The 23,235-nt window shown below is 36.9% G+C and overlaps 1 protein-coding gene across 1 annotated transcript in view; it reads right to left on the reverse strand.

Moving 5' to 3' along the window:
• Positions 1–23,235, reverse strand: part of EIF2AK4 (eukaryotic translation initiation factor 2 alpha kinase 4) — a 37,504-nt gene that overhangs the window by 7,270 nt on the left and 6,999 nt on the right. Inside the window, exons 7-32 of the mRNA XM_055715297.1 lie at positions 22,047–22,162; positions 20,914–21,071; positions 19,968–20,503; positions 19,495–19,604; positions 18,762–18,919; positions 18,009–18,421; positions 17,176–17,245; positions 15,985–16,065; positions 14,637–14,759; positions 14,042–14,146; positions 13,769–13,826; positions 12,974–13,053; positions 12,171–12,272; positions 11,532–11,582; positions 10,488–10,724; positions 9,788–9,863; positions 8,117–8,238; positions 6,838–6,887; positions 6,576–6,744; positions 5,964–6,080; positions 5,181–5,246; positions 4,463–4,633; positions 3,743–3,877; positions 3,490–3,597; positions 2,605–2,733; positions 928–1,014 (exon numbers count right to left, since the gene is read on the reverse strand). Of these exons, the coding sequence (XP_055571272.1) occupies positions 928–1,014; positions 2,605–2,733; positions 3,490–3,597; positions 3,743–3,877; positions 4,463–4,633; positions 5,181–5,246; positions 5,964–6,080; positions 6,576–6,744; positions 6,838–6,887; positions 8,117–8,238; positions 9,788–9,863; positions 10,488–10,724; positions 11,532–11,582; positions 12,171–12,272; positions 12,974–13,053; positions 13,769–13,826; positions 14,042–14,146; positions 14,637–14,759; positions 15,985–16,065; positions 17,176–17,245; positions 18,009–18,421; positions 18,762–18,919; positions 19,495–19,604; positions 19,968–20,503; positions 20,914–21,071; positions 22,047–22,162 (3,628 nt within the window). The remainder of the gene's footprint in view (positions 1–927; positions 1,015–2,604; positions 2,734–3,489; positions 3,598–3,742; positions 3,878–4,462; positions 4,634–5,180; positions 5,247–5,963; positions 6,081–6,575; positions 6,745–6,837; positions 6,888–8,116; positions 8,239–9,787; positions 9,864–10,487; positions 10,725–11,531; positions 11,583–12,170; positions 12,273–12,973; positions 13,054–13,768; positions 13,827–14,041; positions 14,147–14,636; positions 14,760–15,984; positions 16,066–17,175; positions 17,246–18,008; positions 18,422–18,761; positions 18,920–19,494; positions 19,605–19,967; positions 20,504–20,913; positions 21,072–22,046; positions 22,163–23,235) is intronic.

Genomic DNA, 23,235 nt, shown 5'->3' on the forward strand with positions numbered 1-23,235 from the left:
CAGGAGTTAGATTCAAACATTGAAAACTTGAAAGTATCTGCTCCATCTTTACTGGCAAGAGATTAGTCACTAACAATACCATTTGCCTCATTGGCGTGTTCTTTGTTTGTTTCGCTTCAATAAAGCCATATTTAAAAGAACACTCTGTAAAGTCTTATGGAAGACATTGATATATTGTATTCTCATAATCAAAATCTACTTGTTCATACAGTTATTAGCCAACTCTGTTACAATGACAAGGAGAGTGAAAAAACAAAGCAAAAAATATTTTATATACATTGGCTAGGTAAGTAACATGGCCACGCCAGATGCTGTCATATGGTTAGGGTTTTTTCAGTCAAATGATGACTCTTTATTCAAAGAGTAACGATCTTTTTCCTAATGATCCAGAATGAAGTTTTAACTTCTAAAAGGGCACCAGAACCACAGGCTGTGGAGCACAGACGGCATTGTGACACAGTCCAGTCTTTCCACCCTAGCTTACAGAGATGAGGAGTGTGGTTCAGACTCTGCCTGTTTGAACTACATTGATTGTTTTAGATTTAGGTTTTAATTATACTTGTTTTGTAACATGGAAAGCTGCCAACTGGAAAGATCACCAAGTCAACTAATTAATTTTGTAGGTTCAAAGAAATCAGAAACAAGAGAAACCTTTTTCTATGTAAAGACATCAATGACAAAGTTAAGCATTGTTTGCACTAATTTTTGGACTGTGCTAGAAGAAGGGAGGCCTGTGAATAAGTGTTACAGAGGAATAAAAAGCAGGCTTCTCCAGAAGAACTTTCTATGACAGCAACTGAATTCAATTACTTAAATTTATTTAATTGAAAACAACCATGGTCTTTTTTTTTTTTTTTTTTAAAAAAAGGTAGAACAACAGATTATGAATCTGAAACATCATCAAGTATCCTCTGGTCCCACACTTACCTTCACGTGACTTCCTTCTTTATCAGACACAAGAGCCACATATGTAATCCCAGAGCATCTGCAGTATTCCTGCAGTTCTTCCTGGGACTAAAATGGGAACAGGGGAAGGGGAATGGGACAGACATTTGACAGATTATGAAATGATCACTTAAGTAATCAAAGTCTCCTATCCTTAAACTAACTTGAAATACAGCAATTAAACTAATTATATAAGCTTCCAAGAAGAAAGCTTTAAGTAGTCCAGGTGGTGAAATTTTGTTATGCGTCCACCTAATGCTCCTTAAAATCCGAGATCTGTCTAAGTCTACACGAGACAGAGAATGCCTAGTCCTGCAGTCCTGGATCCAGCTAGCCCTTCCATGTGCCAACTAGAAGAGCAACATCTAGATAACTGTGAAAACGTGCCGTGTAACATCAAACAAACAGTTAACACCCCACTGTCTGCAACTTTCAGCAATAGCTCGGTTCTGCATGACTGGTACCCATCATGAAAGCTGACTGCAGCTAGGTTTCACGTAAACCTGAGGCTGACTTACGTCACTCTCAGTGCTGAGCTTGCTATGGGGCTCTTAGCTTGCTATGGGATCTCAGCAGTGGGTTGCAGGACAGCATTAGACAGAGGCAAGAGCTACCCAAATCTTCATTCTTTAGGAATCGCAAGAAGAGAACCCAGGGTGATCATAGGAAAAGCATAATCTGGATTTTTTTAAATTCTGAGCAACTGAAACTGTTGGAAAAGTTATTGCAAAGGATTACAAAAAAGTTGGGGCAATTAAGTAAGCGAGCTCAAAATGTCCTGCAGCAGAACTCAGAATGAGCAACTGCACAGTGTTTCTTTTTGTTAGTCACCAGCTGGCATACTTAAAAGGTGAACCGGTCACACTCCTCAGGTAACTGTTACCACTATGAAGAGGGACTTCAGCATTGCTGTGTGGCTCACTACTCCAGTCAAATGATTGCAGCTCAAGCTCTGCTTGGTTTCAACTGGAGAAAAAAGGGCACAACTTATCTTGCCACTTTCCCTCTTATCACACATCTCACCAGGGACTACATGGGGACCCCACAGCCCGTCTAGTAGCTCAGTTGACTAAACTGTTTTTCTAACAATAGAATGATGTCAGTATTCCCTCTGTATCTGATAGCCTTCAGCTATCTAGATACATTTAAAAGTTGGTGCTACTGTTCCATTCCAGATGTGCCCCTTATTAAGGGCTGAATCATTAATTCAGGAATCCTACTTGCAGCCCTCACCGAAAGAAAAATATATTGCCTTACTGGTAGAAAATATGCTTCTGCTTTGAAGCATCCTCACTTCACTTAATTGGAGCTAACTGGCCTTGTTTTAAACTCATTATGTGACTTCCCCCTTGATTTCAATAGGCCTTGGACTCCACACTCTGTGTACAACTGGGGATGGTCACTTAATTCCTCTGTGCTCTGAGGAATGCATAAAGATCCTCCATCACACTAAAATACTCTGGGAGGTAGAGAGGAAGAGTGCTGCAAGGCCAGTGAGACTTTCTTAACATTGCAGGTGCTGAACGGCACCCTACATGCTCAGTTCTGTAAGTCTGTAACTCAGTAAAAAATAGAAAAAAATTAAAAAAAGGATGGTCTCAGGTTGCACTAATCTTAGCAAACAGTAATATAGTTAACACCCAGAGACGGAAATTCTACCTGGGACCAGTCATACATTATTTCGGCTGGAATTCCTGCAGTCCAGAGTTTCTGAACAATATTGATAGCTCTACCCATTGACATCTGACCAACACTTACAACCAGCAGGTCACATGAGCTGACAGAAACCTGAAGGGAAAGTAAAAACAAGGGGGACAGCATTAGCCACAAGACCACCTTTTCCCCCTTCAGAAGGCAGTTACAGTAACAAAGAAGGATGAATATACCACTGTTTTTCAAAATTCATCAAGCTGGAAAAAGGGGTTAGATCCACATCTTTTTAGAGCTATAATCTACCTAAGCATGTTTCAAAGTCACTAAAGCTTAACCTTTGGCAAAAAGCATCTGTACTGTCTCAGCCTGCAAAGTATCCTAGCCTATTCTGTTCTTTCCTTCCCACGCTGCTTTGCATTGCTAATTCTTATAAAGCAAAGTTAATAAAATACACATGCCACAACCAAGTGAAACTGTGTCACACTGTACAAAGTAGTCCATTTTCTTAAGCTTCCTTCCATCCTCATCTTCTATTTATAAAGGGAGAAATGGCAGCAGCAAAGTAACACTCACTAAATATCTACAGTTGTACTCTTCCATCTGAAACAATCCACAGGCTGAGAAAAATGTCCCATTTAAATTAAAAATAAAACAGTATAAGCCTGAAGATCCTCTCTTCCCCTAATTCTTACTCTACTAAATAATTCTGTGTAGAGAAACACAGAAGCAAACAGGTCATCCTGACATTTGCGGTCTATTTCAGTATGGTATTATTTTGGAACACATCTGACCATCTTATTTTTTGCCCATCTGTGGCTATTGTTAGGTTACTGAACTGTCTGGAGTAAACAAACAAACAAAACCTCCCACCTCCCAAAACCCCAGACTTACAAAATCCTCCACACTGGAAACAGCAGCAGTTATTTTATCTATAGCTATGCTGACTCCAACAGCTGAAGGAACCGGTCCTACCGTCTGTGGCCCTCTGAATTGTGGAATCTCAAAACAAAACAAAAAGAAAGTAGAAGACCCATATAGTTATCTCTGCAAAATGTCAAAAAGGTTTTTAATTTTTTCATGATTTAAAAAAAACCCCAACAAACAAAACCACACCTAAATGCATGGAAAAGATATGGGCACATACCAGATGATCATATCTGCCCCCTGCAGCAAGAATTTCAGGTACAGTTCTTTGCCTTCTTTTGATGTATGCTATAAACTGAAAGATAACACCATTGTGCTGCTGTATTTTGTAAACTAGCCCCAGATTTATAGAAACCTGTAAAATAAAAATGAATATGTGTACAAGACTGTTGCCAGTACTACTGGTTAATGTAATTAATTTCCTATTAGCAATATGGATGGAAAACACTGTTCTCACATAAGGAAGACATATGGAAACACCCCCTTACCTCCAAAAATCTAAAACAGAAATGATACTTTAATCTTAAAGCATCTCAACAGACCTACAGCACAAGACCCAAACAGCAAGCCTCAAAGAAGGTAGAGCAGGGGAGGCTTTTAGTAGTCACCAGTTTTCTGCATTTTTAAAGTACTTCTAGTTTGTTTCAAAATTTTACAAATTGTTTATGCTTTAGGTAATGCCTTCAATCCTGGTTGTGGGGGAAAGTCTGTGTGTCATTAGACATTAATTAAGCCAGAGACTTCTGACTGGAAAAGGTCTTATTCTTAAAATGAGTCTTCAAACAAATAAAACCAAACATCAATGCCAGTATTATTATCTGCCATCAAAAGACATTCTGATGTGCTTTTTCTATTCTAAAATATTACTTTGTTGCCCAGCAAATTATAAGGCCCAGAAGTCTATAAATCCATTAAGTTATTCACAGAGTATTTTACAAACCTGAAGTTTTATTCCAAGTTGCTTTAACAGACCAATGATTTCCTCTAAATCCTTCATGCCATGCTTCAACAGCTGAGTGACACCTGGCTTCTGTTTTATTGTTGTGTTTAAAAATGCAAATACATTACTTGCTTCTCCTTTCTGCTCAATGAATCTGTACAATCGAGAAAGCTAAAACCAAAAAAAAATATCTGTAAGTAGCACCACTGACAGTGGTCATAAATAGGTCACATCTAAAAAAATGAAAAAGATTTGACTCGGTGTGAGTAAAATACCTGCTTTTTTCCGCTTGTTTTGCCTAGCGGCCTTTTTTTACCTAGTGAGCTGAGCAAAGGAATGGCCAGGTAAGAGTATGATCAGGGTGTCCAAATGTTAACCTGAACTCCTTATGCGCATTCATCAATATTTGTAGACAATTTTTTAAAGAAGTTTCTCTCAGTTTGTTTTACTAAATACCACTGTGCAGTATTCTACTTACCCTTTGTTTCTATAGTCTGAAAAATACGTTTAAAAGAAAGAAACTTGGACAATTGCAATTCTGACTCCCAGAAAGAACAAAGAACAAAATCAGACCACTTCCAGGCAGACTGATCTATTTCTAACAGTAGATGTAACAATTTATTTTTCTTACTCTGGTTGATTAAATCACAAAGTAAATAAAGTATTACTGACTTATGGCAAGTTACAGGGAAATTAACACTGAATTAAAATTACTTACACAATTTGATGAGAGAGAAAGATTACAGAATTTGGCTTCTACTTCTCTTTTAGTTAGCTTTTCAGTCTACAAGAGAAAGATTCAAATGTATTCAACAATTCAAGTTACCAAAAAAAATAAATTACTATTGCCGAGAAGAATTAAAACACAACTTTCCAATACCTTTAATTAAAGGCTGCATTTACAAACTGCAATAATACTGTAAAAGAACAAAAACAATAAATAACACATTTTCCACCAATCTTGTAGGAAGGCCATATTTGGCTTGGTTTCATGACACAACAAAATCTATAAAAATACTAACTTTGTTAAAAAGCACTTCATAAATACTGAAACGTTTAATTTTTTGTTTATTAATTTACATAAAGGAAATAAAAAAGACATTTTGTTGGGATTTAAGTACTACCTTAATTATTCAAATTGATTTCATCTATTTTCTCTGCTTATAAGGTATAAAAGATGAACATGATATTAAGATTTTAAAGTTTTTATTGAATAGCCTAGCAGTTCTTAATTATGCATATGAATAATTCTCTCATAAACACACATTTAAGAATAATCTTAAAACATCCCAATCCAGAAGTAACAGAAAAGTAATTCATCTAAGTTTACAGTCCAAAGATAGCCAGCTTTTTTTATATATCAACAGGATATTCCTGGCTATGCTGGCAATGAGACAGCATCTTTGCCCACTGCTGTATTTGCACATATGGAGATGGCTCCATAAAATAAGATACTTTACAGTGACGATTACAGAGATCAGATTAATAACTAACATCTTACCACAGCATCACACAGAATGACGTAGACTTGATTGAGTTTATCCTCTGGTATCCCACAGTGCAGAAGTATAGCTTTCAGTAAGGCAGTATGGTTCAAGTAAATACTGTAATTTCTTTCCTAATGAAGGGTAAAGAAAAAAGGAAGGAAATAAGGAAAGAAGGAAGAAAAGAAAAAAAGAAAAAAAAAAAGTTTTACTTGGATGCCATTTTGCTTTAAAAAGAAAAAGTTTCCTAAACATTTAATAGTTCAAAGGTAGCTTCAGACCTCTCCTTCCACCACTTACCTTCTATCTACAACTAAAGAATGGTAAGGCCTGTCCCATTCTACAATCATCACTTGCCCGACAGAAGACAGATATCATTTCAATGGCACTGGAAGGATTCAATTAATATTTCCTTTGCCCACAAACCTATGCTTCGTTTGAAGTTTAACTACAGAATGTATTTTTGATATAAATGACAGTGTTCTATAACTGACTGTCACTAAAACGTTAAAACAGTTCTGTACTTGTTAAGGTTAAAGGAACTATCCTCTTTAAACACATCAGACTAAATACTTAGATTAAAATTTTAGGACTGAAGAGAGAACAAAGGGGATGATTAGCAAATCTACCTGCAGCACTGAAAACTCTTGAATGATTTCTGAAATGGCATAAATTGTTTCTGCTATAGGCAAAAAGCTATTTCCAGTAGACGTAATGATGTCAAATGCACATTCTAGGAGTTCTTTGGGATGACAGCGGTCTAATTTCCGAGGTCTGAAAACTCGCTCTATACAGTATCTAAAGGAAACATTGAAGAACATATCAGCATCTTCAGTGGTCACCGTCATAAAGCATGGCATCTGTGCAAAACATTATCTCCATGTCCCTTACCTTTTCAAATTTGATATGTTATTTCTAGCTACAAATCTTGCAAAAGGAATCTGAAAAACAAAAATCCATGAACACTGTTGAAACAAAACATTCACTTTAACTATGCTCTGAAACTGGAGATTAGTAACTATCATGCAGTAACATCTGTACTCTCACATATGTAATGGTGCCTTAAATATCTGCCATACCCAAGCAGCATTAATCCAATCACCCTTGCTGCACGCTTTCACTAAAAACATCCCCCTGCCAAGTTCTTAGAAAGGCTTGGAGAGGGACACAAGGACCTTTCATAATTGCCCTAACACATCCAAAATGCATCATAAATTGACTATGAGTGTATTAAAATGTACAAGCAGGTATTTTGCTGTTTACATAAAGATAATAAAGGAGTATTTTTAAAAACAAATCTTTGGTCAACACATTTTTCCAAAACAAGTAATTCCAAAAGAAAGATCAATTTTGTAAATCCTGCACAAGTCCTCAATTGTGAATCATATTGTATAGCTTGATGTTATAAATGCAAAGGAAAAATAAGTCAAACTGACCTTAAATTAGTGAAATGGAATACAAAACATCAGGTTCTCTAACCATCAATAATTAAAAAAAACCAACAATCAAACCCAAAAAACTTAAAGCATTTAGATGTTAAATTTAAGTGCAAGGTAATTTAATTAGGCCAACTTTGCACACAATTGGGTATTATAGAGGAATCCCAGACAGTAAAATGTTAACTGTGCAAACAGCAATTCCTTTCACGAGTACAATGACCCCTGATACCTGTTTGAGAAACATAAAACTGGACCGACCGTTACCCACATACTCTATAAAATAGACATATAAATATGAAAGGGGTAGGAATGTTAGAATTTTCACTGGTTATTGAAAAAGTCTTATCTCTTATATAAGCAAGAAAAAAGCCCACCAACAAACCAAAAAAACCCCAACCCCAAACCCCTGCAGTGAGATCTATCACATGTACAATATGGCATTATTTTCATCTATGTTAAAAAAAAAAGGGGGTGGGGGGGCAGGAGGTAAAAAAAAACAAAACAAAAAAAAAAGAGAGGAAAAAATAAAGAGGATAAAAAAGTCTGTTTCCGCCCTGAGACCAGGAGTACAGCCCTAAGGAACAAAGGAACAGCCACTGAAAGATACACTACTTCAGCAATCAGAAGTAGTACAAAGCTAAACCAAATTTGTGACCACTGAATCAAAAGTTATCTACAAACACCACAGCACTCTTCAAACCCAGCTTTGCCTGTGAGATGATACTACTTACTCTGAGGTCATAAGGAAGCATTACTAGCATCCCACTGTGATCCATGAAATATGAAGCTTCATTATGTTCATATAACTTTTTATTTCTGGGCATTAGCAGTGGAGTATGCAGCTTGATAGCTCCTGCACAAAACCAGTAAATACTGTTATCTCCCATTTCAGAAGTAACATCTGCTTTTTACAAGCTCATGAACAACTTTGCAGGGCATGATCATCTCAATCAATACCTTTTAAAAATTATGTTACTTTAAGTGTCCTCAACAGACTTTCTTCTTCCACCATTTAGAGAAAGCCATCAAACAAACTTTTATGTTCTGTCTTGCACTCTTGGGCTCAGTAGGCAGCCCACAGAGAAACAGAGTGTCTTTCACAACAGCATGCATACGAAACTAAGGTAAGAAACTCTGCACATACCAGTAGTACTGTTTTGGTCTAGAGGCACTTCCATAGAGAACAAGTATTGCTGAGATTAGCAGAATCTTGAAACAGAGGATGCAGCCTGAAACGTTCATGGCTCACTTTGAAACCTCATAAATACCTCTTTTCCAGCTATATTTTGCAACCATTCATCCGTATGAATCCAATCTTCATTGAAGCCTTACTATTAACAACAGCATCACTGAAATACACTTTCCTGTTTAAAATTCTCTACTGATTCTCCAATAGTTATTTCATTATAGTTTTACTCACATCTTCTATTAGATTTCAACAGAAACCCTTTTAAATCGGGGACAAAAAAAAGTCCCAAATACAGGGACATGCTTCAATCTAATAGAAAAAAATATATAACTAAACACCCCCTTTTCTTCCAAAAGAATGAAAATATTTCTATCTCTGAAATGATGACGCATTCCAAAGTCTGTCATGCTTTAAATGGGGGTAGGGTGTGTAACTTCTCCTTACTTGACTTCACATTGCTCACTTCCTCATTCTTTTGTATTGCCAAACCCTGATCATGCTTAATCAGATTATATTAGGAAATCTCCCACTTTATATTTTAAAATTGTCTATTTTTACGTAAAATAGTATCCTGAACACCTATAAAACAATACAATTTATAACATTTCAAATGTGATTGTGGATGTATAAATTTTCTTCCTCTCTTAATAACTCATTTTAAGCAAATACTATTACTAATGACTGGACAGAGTCCTGGAAAGAAAAAACATCAAAGAATAGCCACCATGACACCTGCTCTGGCTCAAGAAGTTCCTTAACAGCAAATCATTGCCATGAGCAGTACCACTGAAAATACCACTATACACTTGCTCTGTTTCCATGCTCGCTCTTAGGCTATTCCCATTCTCGCTGTGTCCAAAGATAGGTTACCGTACTACATGGATGCTTGGTCTTTCACTATAGAGCCACCCTTATATTCAGATCTAGATTCTACATAACACTCCCTCTAAAAGCTCATACAGAATTATCATAAAAAGCAAATACATTTGGAGGTGTAATTAAGATTTTCACTTTTTTTTCTGTAGAAAACGTAAATAATTTTGATTTGCAGTTATCAGCTATTACTGGAATGATGAAATAACAGCAAAAAAACAACGTAAAACTTCAAGTGACATGTAACTACTGAATGTACTTTCTAACTCATGTGATAGCAGTAAAACTATTCCATTCAATCATGAAAAATGAAACAAATTACTTTTGTAAACACACCCACCGTGTCTTTTAAATATCCGGCTGACAATCTCACATACATGCTGCTGTATCTTGGCTGCCCAAATAGAAAAACTACCCTGAAACCATCACAAATAAAAAGTACATATATAATTCATATGCGATGAACACTCCATGTAATATAGGCGATCATTCCCTGTAATATAGGCAATAAGCATTCTCCTATCTCGTCCAAATATAATAAATTGTAACACTTACAGAGCAAAAAAGTAACTACAGCTACAAAAAGCATTATTGTACTGTGTTATCTTGTATTTCTTTAGCTTTAGAAAGATTTAAGAGTTCAGAAACTGAGAAGGATTACTTCGATTGCCATGATAAGAAAGGGGAAAAAAATGGCTTGAGGCAACACATTCTGCTGGCAATCAGATGCAAGTAACATTAGTTTGACAGAAATTCAGGGTAAAGAAACTGATCATCTGGACACAAGCTTAAAGTTTTAGCTGCCACAATCAAACACTGCTTGTTTCTTCACTGAAGAATGAATTTAAGGCTCATATGGGAAGTGGTTATTCAAGCCCACGCAGTACAGGTTGTAGCTTTAAATGGGAACTAATGTGAAGGTTAATCTTAAGAGGTAATGCAATTCTCTCAAACATGTTAAAGAGTTTACCCCTATAAACATTTTTTTAACATGAAAACAGGATAAAAAAACCCCACACATCCCTTAAACACCTACAAACCTTCAGCATATCACTGTCATAGGTATAGTCTATAGCTGGAGAGATACGCTGTGAAAATATCTGACTCATCATAGTCCGGTAGGCCTTTCCATCCACATTTGCTAAGGTATGGTGGAGTACTTCATGGAGTTCAGACTCTTCCATTTGTGGTGGTGGAAGGTGTTCACTTTTTAACAGCTCCACAGCTGTTGGTCGTGCTGCGGGATCATGATTCAGGAGCCATGTAATAACTGATCTCTACAAATTAAATCAAAATTTTACAGTTTATAGAAAAATTTTATGTATTAACAATACTTACAAACTTCATAGTCATATCACATTAATAAAAAAACTATGAGACTCTACAGGGTACATAATACGCAGGATCTGAACCTTTGGGTTAGATATTCTTTGCTTACTAAATTCTAAATAACTTTCATTGTGTTATTACCTGAATTAATTGTACTAAAGCACAAAAAATATTAGCAGTGTGCCTCCTGGGATGACAAAATACGTAGTATCCCTTTTTGTTCCATGTTATGCTAGTTCTGGCATCTCTTCATCCAAGTTAAGAGAAAGCAGAATCACATGCACAACAGCAAAGAATTGAGAGTTACAGATATTAAAGAAGTGGGAATCTTCCTGGCATGCTCAAGTAAACAGAACAAGATGGAAACATTTTTATGGTACTAGTAACAGGTAAATTACAGTCAATTTAGCTTGCACATTCTGTTCTGTGACAGATTTCTTTCAGAAGTTTAAGTTAAGATTTAAACAACATAGCTGCCATTTGTCTCAGCCTTCAGTAGTCAAAATTGTCCCTCAGACCTTAAGAGGTATGCCAGTTCTGCACTTCTTCATGACAGTGCACAGGGAATTTTGTGAGTAAGTGTATTTCCATGTCAACTTAGTATATTCTTCCAAGATTATTTTTTTCCTTATTACATGACATTAGAACAAAGTAAGAACTTGGCAGAGATTGTATTTTTTGCTCACTTAATTTTAAATTAGTAATTAATGTTTTTGACAGGGAATACCTAATAGTTAAAATGTCTTCAAAATTACCTGCTTCACATGCTTGACTTCATCAAAGTCTTTAGGAAACACAATAGTGGGCTATTAAAGACAAACAAAAAACACATTTGAATTATAACAGGCAGTCCAGCTGGCTCAGGCTAGTCTTATTTTTAAGTTCTGAAACAAAGCATTTTTACTGCCCACTGGAAAAAAAACCACAAACAAACAAGCAAAAAACCCCCCAAGAGCTAAAAGGAAAAGGATGTCACCAAAATGCTTTTATGATGTTTTTGTACAATGAAGACACAACCCCTAATCACAAGCATTTACCAACTACAAATACCAACTGGTTCCTGAGAAAGACCCACCAGGTCTAAACCTAGATGTACACTAAAGCCATGATGCCTTTATCTGACAATTACACCAATAATATTTTCTATTCTAAAAATTAATTTCACAGATAGAACACTGATGGATGGCAATACCATTAAGGGAATCCACAGTGCATTAAGGGAATGTCAGTACCAGCTCCAATTTTATTCTTCACTTTTCATTATGTATTTTATAAACATTTTTTTTTTAAAATACTCCCTGGGGAAACATTTTTGCTATGTTTTGCATCCTTGTACTTCCCTTAACAAACTAATCGATGCACAGAATTAGTATCTTTTTTATCTGTGTACTTACCAGTCTTAACTGACTAAGAACAAAGATCCTTTCTGATGCAGTACTCATGGGATGGTAAGACATTTCAAAAAATATTATACCCAGACTGAACAGGTCCACTTTCTAAAGGAAAAAAAAAATAAATGGAAACTTAAATGTAATACCTGTGAATTCTCTGCAGAAGATGACAGCAGAGAAAAAAATATTTTCGCTAAGTTTTAGAGTGTATTACAGCTGGAGAGAAGGGTGGGTTTTTTGTGAGTCTGGTTTTTGGCTTTTGTTTTTTTCATTTAATTTTCTGTTAAATGACTCCATTACGATTTGTTAGACTTCAACGCTTTCTATCATCACAGCACTGCCATGACATAAAACTCCCACTTTGAAAACATTCTTGCTTTGAAATTCAGCTTGTCTCTGCAGGTAAACAGGTTCCTCTTTGATGAAGAAGTGCACCCCCACCTCCCAAAAATCACCGTATAGGAATCCAGGAGAACAACATATACTTCCAATGATGACATTTTACCTTAACTAAAGCCTGTAAGATTTCTGTCTTAATAATTTATAAAGGTCCTCTATGATTACCTACTTTCAACTCATTTGCACCTAGTCTTGGTCATAGCACAGGCAGAAAAATTCACCTACCCACATCCTTCTAACCATTGGTCTCCTCTCAAAGGAGAATTTCTCATTCCCTTGCTTATCACAGCAGTTCCACCACATCCTGTTCCACTTTGAATTCACCTTTGTTGAGCAGGAATGACCTAAATTGTATGTGGTATCTTAGATTCCATGCTACCTCTTTATTAAGTCTACTGTAATCGTACCTGATTGTATGTGGACTTAGTGCTTCCTTGGACCTCTGGGCTGACGTACAACGCGGTGCCAACCATCCCTGTCAAATTACCTGTGTGGCAAAAGTGGAGAGTACCAATTTCAAGAAAGCAGGAGAAAAAAGCAGCAAAGTCAAGAAAAATCTCACTCATCTTCTGTCCTCATTTCTTCCAGGTGGGAATGCAGTCCTTATTAAGAGGGACACAGTTGGGAACAAAAACAGTCGAGTACGCAAAACAGACAGTTCTTACCTTCACATGTCAAGTACCTGTGTCTATCTGTAGTGGCTAAACCTATTACCTTACAGAATTGTAGTAGGTCAGCAGACAAATGATACAACTAAATTTCACTTCCATTACACCCATCTTAAGACAGACAATGTAGTAAAATCTTCTCAGAACACAAAATTCAGCCTGTTACAGAAAATGTCAAAAAAACCCCAAACTCACCCAACCAAAAATCCCTGAAGTCTTGAAATTGTCCTGTACAGGCAAGAGAACAGTGCAGATGGAACAGATATACAGGATCTCTATATACCTCACCATGGGAAAATCATGATCTGTGGCAGAAGGCTAGCAGTGGAAGCAACCTGATTTTTAGGGAACAGTCAAAACTGCCAGATTACATGTAACATATCTACCCAAATGTTGTTGGCTGGTTTGTTCCCACCCCGCTGCAAAAAAAGATTTTATTTTCAAAGAATGAATGGAAGTTCTAAGAGTATACAAGACCGCAGAACACAAGCCTTTACTTAAAATCATTTAGAATAAGCTACTATATAAACTAACCTGATGGGTCAGACATAGCACAACCATCAGAGTGATTTCCTTCTTGTTTAGAGACCACCTGAAATCAGGAAAACAGACATACTGTAAGTGGCACTTGAAATGCTTTGGTTGGCAGTACATGGTGTATTTCTAGAACCTTAGAAAATAAAAAAAAATTATGGCATTCACAATATTCAGTCCCATGAGCACTATGCTTTTATGTTTTATTTTCATCTTTCATGTTACTACAACACCAAATTCAAGTTTTTTTCATTCACTTTCAGCTGTACTTACTGCATTTGCTGGATGATCTGTAGCTAAACCAAAATCACCAATTTTGACATGATCATCTGAATCTAAAAAAATGTTTACAGGTTTCAAGTCTCTGTGGATCATTCCCTGTTACACCAGAACAAAGAAAAGAAAAAGAAAAAACCCCACATACATTAAATAATTATATATAAATAAATATTAAACAATAGACACAATTCAAAATAGAACTCTATAATAGACTAATCAATTGTATTACGTACTTTTATTATGGTAGGAAGTCTATGCATTTAAGTATTATGTGTAAACATTACTGATGATTATTCTGAATTAAGACTATAGTATGTAGCCCAGGATCTAGAAACAGTTTCCAGTGCTACCAGATACCTAACAAAGCACTTTTAGAAGGTGGCCAGATTTTAGTGACAAAGGCAAAAATGTGAAGTGGTTCATTATAAAATTCAAGTTTATGATAAAACATTTTAAACCCCTAGAAAGGATTAATATTGGAAAGGGCAAGGAACAAACCTTGCTAATAAAACACCCCAAAATGAATAGAATATTAAGAAACCCATAGAGAAAGAGGTGTAATACAGGTATAACTGTCATATTTACTAACCTTTTCATGGATGTAAGCTAAGCCATCTAAAATCTCTCGGAAAAGCCTCCAAAGCCGACTGGTGTCTTCATATAACCCTTGGTCAATAGTATCCCTTAATGTGCTCTTTTCACAGTACTCCATCTTCAGTTGTGCATATGTATAGGGGACAGGGGGGAGGAATGAGCAGTTTTGTCAAGAAAACAGACCATCAGAAATATGCATCTGTGTGCATACTAATGCCTGGTTCTGTAATACTCAGTTCAGGAGCAAATAGTATCATGAAAACATGCAGTTATTTCGAATTTTCCCCAAGAGCTGTCTTTTAGTGAGAAAGCACACACTCACTTATGAGTCCTATCCCATTTTCTGGAACAATGGTACAAGCCTGTAGAGTAATATATTCTCTAACATAAATGTCAAAACCAAGGTGAAACCAGTCAAGCCGTAATATATGTTTAACTTAAACTTTAAAGAATCTCAGGCTTTATTTCACTTGGTGTCTTAACTGCTTATGAGTACACATAACACATGCAAACAAGCTTATTAAAATCCAATTCCATCTAATTGTATCTTCCTTCCAGACAAGATTTAGCATTAAGTGCACTCTAAATAAACCGCAGATCACCACGGTGCCGTTAGCTATGACAGCTGACTTCTCCCAGAAACAGTCTTAACTCCTAATACAAAGGAGATATTGTCAGTAGTAAAGCCTGAAGTTGCAAACCTGCAGGAATTTTATTTATATAACAGTGTCTGCTGTTAGGGCCATACAATGGCTTTGCAGGTAACTGTTTTCCATTAAAAGAAAGTGCATACACAGTATATCATCTTTGAAGAGAACGAGGAAGTTTCCACATCTGCGAAATACAACTTCATACAGTACAATTCAACTCCACCCTGGGAATTAACACAACAACCAAACCCAAGAACACCAGCTACAGCATTAGGGGGTTGGAACGAATATTCTAAACAAATGACAAGCACAAGGCAAGACAGCAGTTTGGAAGCCATGCATCCAAAAAGGTTAGTTGGTTGGATTGTTCTAAGGTTAGGTCAGGAGTTGCCAACTTTCACTGATACACAAGCAGCAACAATGGTCCCATTTCACATTATGGCACTACAAAACTTTGTAGTTCTCTCCAGGAACAACTACAGATGCTTGGAAAGCATAACGAGCCATGTGCACTGCACAGTGCCTTCCACCAGCCAAGCCTTTCAGAAAACCAGTCCACTGCAAAAACAAAATCGAACTTAGTCCATCTGCACTTTTTAAAGGTCATTAGTTTTCTCATGAAAACCAGCAATTAACCTCTGCAGACTGGAATGAACAGTATCATTTCAGCTGAAATTGCAAGCATGTTTGTACCTGAATATACAGGTAATGCACTGTCTGGATGACTGGTGCCCTGTCTTCTCCGTGGCTATTCTTTTCATTGCCTTCTTCATCCTTTGTCACAATAAAAGTCATAGAGCAGTTACAGGAAGCTGTTCAGAGGGGTTTTTTATGCATATAACTATTTTTTAACAGCTGCAACACATTGATGAAAACTCGCCTTCTATGGCTAGATTTGAATAACAGCAAAATAATATATTGCCACTTCTTTAATGCCACTGCTTCTAAAGAAACTATAAAAACAGGTGTAACCTGACTCTCATTTTCTAAGCGGGAATGAGTAACATTTTGCCACAATTAGACACTGAAGGAAAAACATTCCAGATCTGGATGAAACCTAAATATCAAAGCGTATCACATTTTAAAAAATTTGAAATGAAAATATACAAAGCTTACTCAGTAGAATTAATAATGCAAGCCCTGCCCCCAACAAACAATTCTGATATGGTGTATATATTGTGACAAAAATGCACCGCCCTATTATTAAATCATATATTGAAAGCTTTTTCATGCCACTGCACATTACAACAGAAAGAGGAAGAAGATGAAGCTTTAGTAAGAGCATTTTACAGACCATCAGGATTGGCACTGACAGATTCTAGATGCTGTAGAAAACTGTGCATTAACTTTTTAGTGATACAGTGCACTGATACTTTTTAGTGATACAGTGCAAGTGCTGTGATACAAAAAACTTAAAATCAACTAAAACCTTACACATTATTCTGACTTCCTGTCTCTGACTGCTAGCAATATGCACTGTCACCACTTTGAAGAAGTGGCTAGGATGAGCAAATATATTGTTTTATACCATCTAAAAGCAGAACAGAATTTCAGCTTTCAGAGGCTATTAGGCAATCCATATGGTTAACTGATAAATCATGTACATAAAGTGTTAAACTTGCAATAACCACGCTCATGACTAAAAAGTGCAACTCACACTTAGCTCAATAAACACTATGGGAAACAGAATCCAGGTTAGCTGTATCAGATCTGTTTCTATGGAATGCAGTTCATGATGGCACAATATTTGCTCTGATGGAACGTAAGGTTATATGGTTCTGTACTTACATCTGAAGTGAAACAAAACTTCCCAGCTGACCTGTTTGCTTTTCAAAGACTATTTTACAATCTTTTCATTTTCACTAGCTTTATCTTTATACTTACTACAGGATGACCTTTACTGTTTTCATCCTCGTTATCAAAAATTATTTCACTGTCAGAATCTGTGGTTGGCCTGTTTAAAAAGAGAGAAAGAAAAAAAAAATACAAAAGTTTTGGGTACCAAGAAATATTTATTAAGAAATCTGGAAACTATTTGTGGAAAAAAAGAAAATCTAAGTTTCTGCTGAAGACCTTCCATACGCCTTAAACAAAAAAACCAAACCAAAATCAAACTCAAAAAAGTATCCTGCTTGCAAAGCAACACTTCCTTTGACAGCCCAGTCTCTTAAAGGGAAGGTACATATGTGCATTAATAAAATTTAATTTCTATATTCAATAAGCAAATCAGAGATAAGTTGACTTACTTGCTTAAACAAACAAACAAACATGAGTGCAAGCACCACTCCACACAGAGGCAGGTAGGTGAGTATGCTAATACAAATCAAACAAACAAACAAACAAACAAACAAACAAAAAAAGAGGACAACTAAGGTATTTTCCAGGATTTGTAGTATTCCTGTTAGTGTTTATTAAAAACTTCACTCTCAAAGTTGGAAAAGGCAGTCCAACATAAACAGTCACACATTCAGACACAAATGGGAATAAACTTCTAGAAGCCTAAACCAAAATTTTCCTCTTACTCTGACAGTTTTTAAGCTACACGTTTTGTTCTCCCTGGCTTTCTGGCTGCTGGCAAATACACTGTTTTTGAACCAGGGGACAGAACAAAAATATGGTAAACTACTTCTGACAAAGGAAGAGAGAATGATAGAGCACAGTTGGAAAAAACCACTATGCTCATGGTTCCTTTAGTGCCAATCCTGAAGCCTACTTACAAAATTGAATGCGAGAACACCCCATCAACATCATCGTCGTCATCACTGGACTCCTGATCAGCTCCACTGAATTTGTTGCTGGAGGATCTTTCACATGAAGTACTCCACTCAACTGAACTTGTCAAAACCGGAGGAGGAGCATTAGCTTCCACATCATTTGTCTCCTCTGTGGTGAGGATGAAGACACTGGCTTTGGCGGACAACCTTTTCTCTTCGGTTGTTTCAGATGATGACACAGTGGGAACAGGACTTTCATGTTTTTCTATCCAAGCATTGTAATACCTCACAATGTTCTCATGGTTCAAGCGGGAAAGTAATGTTACTTCCCCCTTAATCCTCCGAAATTGCTTGCTGGCAGGGTTTATGCGGATACGTTTCACAGCATAATAGCAACCATCAAGCTTATTTCTCACCTGCAAAATTCAAACAAATCTAAAGTCAAATGCTTATAAATGCCTTATCAAGTACTGCCAGAATAATTTCATAGAAGAGAAAGTTTTCCTTCCACCTGGGAAATGACTACAATTGAAATGCAAGCTTCCCCATACTGATAGCCTTCTCCTCAGGCTCCCAGCAGCCTCTCACAAAACTTCCCAGCCTATTCAATTCCAGATAAAACCCACAACACAGGCACAGAACACTAGAATTTAACAAGTAAAACCACACATACACCGAATATATTGTTTTGCTTCAGAGAACACAAACACATCCCCAAAAATGATTCCACAGAGGGAAATAATTTTTATACCATACCTTGATAACTGCTCCAAAAGCCCCTTTTCCAACTAATTTTAGCTCTTCAAACTCATTGTAGTAGCGTGAAAATTGTCTTTGTGTTTCTGTGAAGAATGATGCGCTGGATATCTGACTGCTGGGTACAACTGTCTCGATGCAATCTATACCTGCCAAATCTGTAACAGGGATATCAGTTACCACAGATGGCAGCATGGGGTTATGGGGACAAAGCACAAGGGACTGTCAAATAAGCATCAGGAAGAAGATAAAACCTAAATAACTTCAAGCACAACTAAAACCTAAAATACACAAGTGCTCTGCTGCGTAGAGTTAAGGTGTAGAGTTCAGCTCTGGTACAAGCATAAACCTCAATATAGTTTTAATAACTGACATCAATTATGCTGGGCAAAGGAACTCATTCTAATGAGAATGTAAGGGGGGAAGAAGTCTTATTGGAACAGTATCTTCCACAGACCAAGTTAAGTCTGACATTTACACGATGCAGGAAGGGACTGAGTTTACAGGTTTAATTAAAGCATCAGCTGCTTCTACTGAAGAGACAACAGCTCCACTGAAGAGTCAGTCCACCCCAGCTAGTCATGGATATAGAAGTTAAAGACCATGCTAGCTTTTAAGTTAGTTAATATAAAACACTCATGCAGTCTTATGAAGCTCTAGCACTGCTCCATTCTTCTGTTACTGCAGGCACATATTCCACTTAGCAGAATACAGAAAGAACCAAATTTCTTACCATCTAAATTTTCTTCAGCTACAGGTGTTTTAATTCGTGGAATGTTTATAAAACTATGTTGTAACAATTGCTGAGGAGTCCACCTTTCCTTATCTTCCAAGCAAATGCATCTGTTAGCAAACCAAGAACAGGACTGTTCAAAGATCTATTCCGTATCAGGCTTAAATGCACAGAGAGGTCTCCTTATAGTCAAGAAACTACCACCTTTATCATTCAGATGGGAACTGGAAGCAAAACACAGACTAGACATCCACAGTAACACACAGTTTGCAGCAGGGCAGAGAAGAGAGCACCAGACCTGTCCTCTTGAACCCCAGATTAGCAGCCTGAGCTGTGAGGAAGCAACCACCTCTTTTCTAAAAACTAACTAGCGACACGGGGGATCTAGAGTTCTTTCAAAAAACTGTTCAAGACTTTAAAAACAAAAAAAAGAACATAAAAGAGAAAAATATACAGGAACACAACAAACATACTTTTCCAGAAAGTCTTGGAAGTCAGCAGGTAAATTGGTAGGAACAGCAACTGGATATTCCTTGGTTACTTGGCCCTGGCTGAGTGAAAGCAGAAGCAAGCCCAGACTCCATACATCTCCTTTTTTTCCAGGTTTGCTGGGAAGACCATCCTCACTAAAACGAACTTTGGTTTGCTCAAAAACATCTGCTTTGCAGATATCAGCTAAGCGCTTGGAAATACTGTAATCTGTCACCTTAATGTTACCTTCAGCATCTACCAGGATACTGGAAGCACAAAGAACTTTGTGTACTACTGAATTATTGTGCAAGTAGTCGAGAGCTGACAAGATCTGGGTCACATAATGGCGTAACTGCTCAACTGGAATTGGAGTCTCTTTGTGTAAGTATGTAGAAAGGCTGCAACCACTTATGTGCTCCACTAAGATGTCCACCACAATTGAATCATCTCCTTCTTTAAGGTTCATACATTTATAATGCACTATGTTTGGGTGACTTAGCTTCGTCAGTGAGCTGAACTCTGTTTCTGCACCCTGAAGCTGTTAAGAGAAACACAACATAACATGCATTGTGTCATATCTCATGAACACACCACTACTAAAATATGCAACACATACAAAATATATAACATTTTTGTTCTTCGCTAAAAAGGAAGTATTGTACACAAGAACAATTTTGGTCTCTGCCAGGTAAGCATGATTCCCTCTTTCTTCAGAATTTAAGTATTTTGTTTATGCATACTTGCAAACGCACTTTCTTGCATTTGTATTATTGTAAATGAACTCCTGAATACTCCAACACACCCATCTTCTGTGGTGCAGATACTCAAAACACCGGTCTTTTCTAGCTCATCACCACCCTCCCAAGCTTAATATAAACTAGCAGCCTCAGGGAAAACACTGAGCTTCACCTAACCTTCATTATGCTAAATGCAAAATAAGGGCATTACCTGTTTCTTACACTTCTCAACTTTTTCCATTTCATGCGTGGTAAGAAACCTTCCCATCTTCTTTTGCCAGTGTAGTACCCACTCATATATTAAAACAAAGTCTCCACTGCGAATTTCCAAGGCATTGTAGACTGATTTACCAAGCTGTTCATCCTTGCCTGTATACAGAGAAGAGGAACAGAGCTTCTTTTGTTTCCTAATGATTTGACAAGAGCTCCTGCAAATTCTAAGAACACCAGTAAGCCTGCTTTCTACAATTTCAGAAATACAAACCTACTTACAACTCAACAAGATCCACACCTACATGACAGATACGGAAATTATCAAGTCTGATGAGACTGAATGCTATGTAGCAGCAAATAAAAGCAACAGCACATTGGCAAAAAATTGCTGCACATTTTAAAGAATTTCAGGTTTTAATAAACAGTCTTCCTCCGGAGCAAATGCTGAGCTCTACACACAGTAACATAATTGTTTTTCCTCAATAAAATTCTCTTTGCTCCAGAGACTTTCAGGCTGTTCACCCTTCCACTGAGGAAGTGCTCTGTTGAAAATTAACAATACAAACATTTGATGGCCCATACATATGGGCACATCCTGGAGGCCTTTCAGCTCTGAACGTCTCCTATAGTTGCCTGTATTGTTCTCTCCAAACCCACTGCTTTTATGCCACTGCTATCAGCAGCAATGGAAGGAGACTAAGTATGCATTTCTAACCCCGTGCTTATTACCGGTTTCAGATTTCACTGAAAGCTAAATGACTTCTTGTTTGGTAGCCTGCATAGCTGACAAGCTAGCTATTTAAATTTGAAAGCATACAGTTTTCAGTATTATTTTAGTTATGTAGAGAACACAGTGTTGAGAAGGTGGGGTGGGTTATTTTTTTATGGCTACTCAGTTATGCAATTGTAGCAGGAGCAAACTTTTACTTAAAACAGTCCTAAGAAAATATAAAATATTTATCACAAAGTAACTTTTTATATTACTCTCTCCCACTCTTGACTGTGCTATTTCATGATTCACAGTATTCTCTCCACCCTTGCTGCTTGTTAACATTGCTTCAGTTCCCCCTCTCAAAAAAAAAACAAAACAAACCACCCAGTATTTCAAGCAACAATTGTTATTTTTCTTACCTAGACATTTCCCTTTATGGACAGTAAGTTGTCCAGCACCACTTGTGCTGAAGTTCAAAACTTCGTGATTCCTAGAGGACTCTTCATTATTACTAACAGAAAGCTGGCGTTCTCGTCTGCAATGTGAACAGAACATTTTTCCCCAACAAAAAGGTAGTATTGTTGCAGTCCCCAGTCCCTAAAGATACCAATTCTGCAACAGCATTAGCTTTCAGAGACTTGTATCCAATGATAATAACCATGTTTCAAAAATACTGAGTTAGTGCAGATACACATCTGATTAGAAATCCAGCATTTCAGTAGCAACATCATACTGCACTTGGTCTCTTTTATTTAAAGCCAGGAACCTTAGAAGTTCTGCATCTTAGGATGGCATGCTGAGGCGGTGGGGTGGGGGGTGGATAGAAAAAAAAACCAACAGTCAACATACTACAGCTCTGAAAAATATGTCAGTTTGACTTGATTAGCGTTCTCTTTCAAAACATTACAAAAAGCAAATATATGCAATTCTGGAAGTTTATTCCAGCATTAACTTAGTTATTTTTCCTAACTTAAAATGTGTTTCCCCATTTGCCTCCTTTACTACTCTAAACTCCTCCTTCAAGAAAAGGCAAGTTTTGCAAAAAATTTTCAAAGTCAGTATGCTTACATATAAGCAAGTAAGATACACATATGTATATATCTTGCATAAAGAGACCTCAGAGAGCTAAACACATCTAGCTTTTGTTTAGCTCTACAAACATGGCACCACAAGAAGTTTCAATGTTTCAAAATCCTTTTTGATTATTTCACCACTGCTAACTGACCTTTTTTTAAATAATAATAACACAGAATGTTAAGAATTTGCGTGGAAAATTACTAAGTCCATTGTACGTGTTCCACGTTAAAACACAGTAAACAAACTTGGGAGACACTTACCTTGTTCAACACACAGAGTCCCTCTTTGTGTTATATTACAATTAGCAAGAGATAGATTTACAGACTACAAACGCTATTCAGAAACAACTGCCGATATGACTCGCAATAGGCAAATGGAAGAGATGACAGCAAGGGTCACGTATCTAGCGTTGCTGATAAATAATGTGAAAATAAATTTTAACTCTACAGACAACAAAAAACCCAGGAATACACTATTTCCATTAAAACAACAGTCAAAAAAAGAAGTCATTGGCACAATCTGAACCAGGAC

The sequence above is a fragment of the Falco cherrug genome, chromosome 7 (assembly GCF_023634085.1).
Source record: "Falco cherrug isolate bFalChe1 chromosome 7, bFalChe1.pri, whole genome shotgun sequence".
Lineage (NCBI taxonomy): Eukaryota > Metazoa > Chordata > Aves > Falconiformes > Falconidae > Falco > Falco cherrug.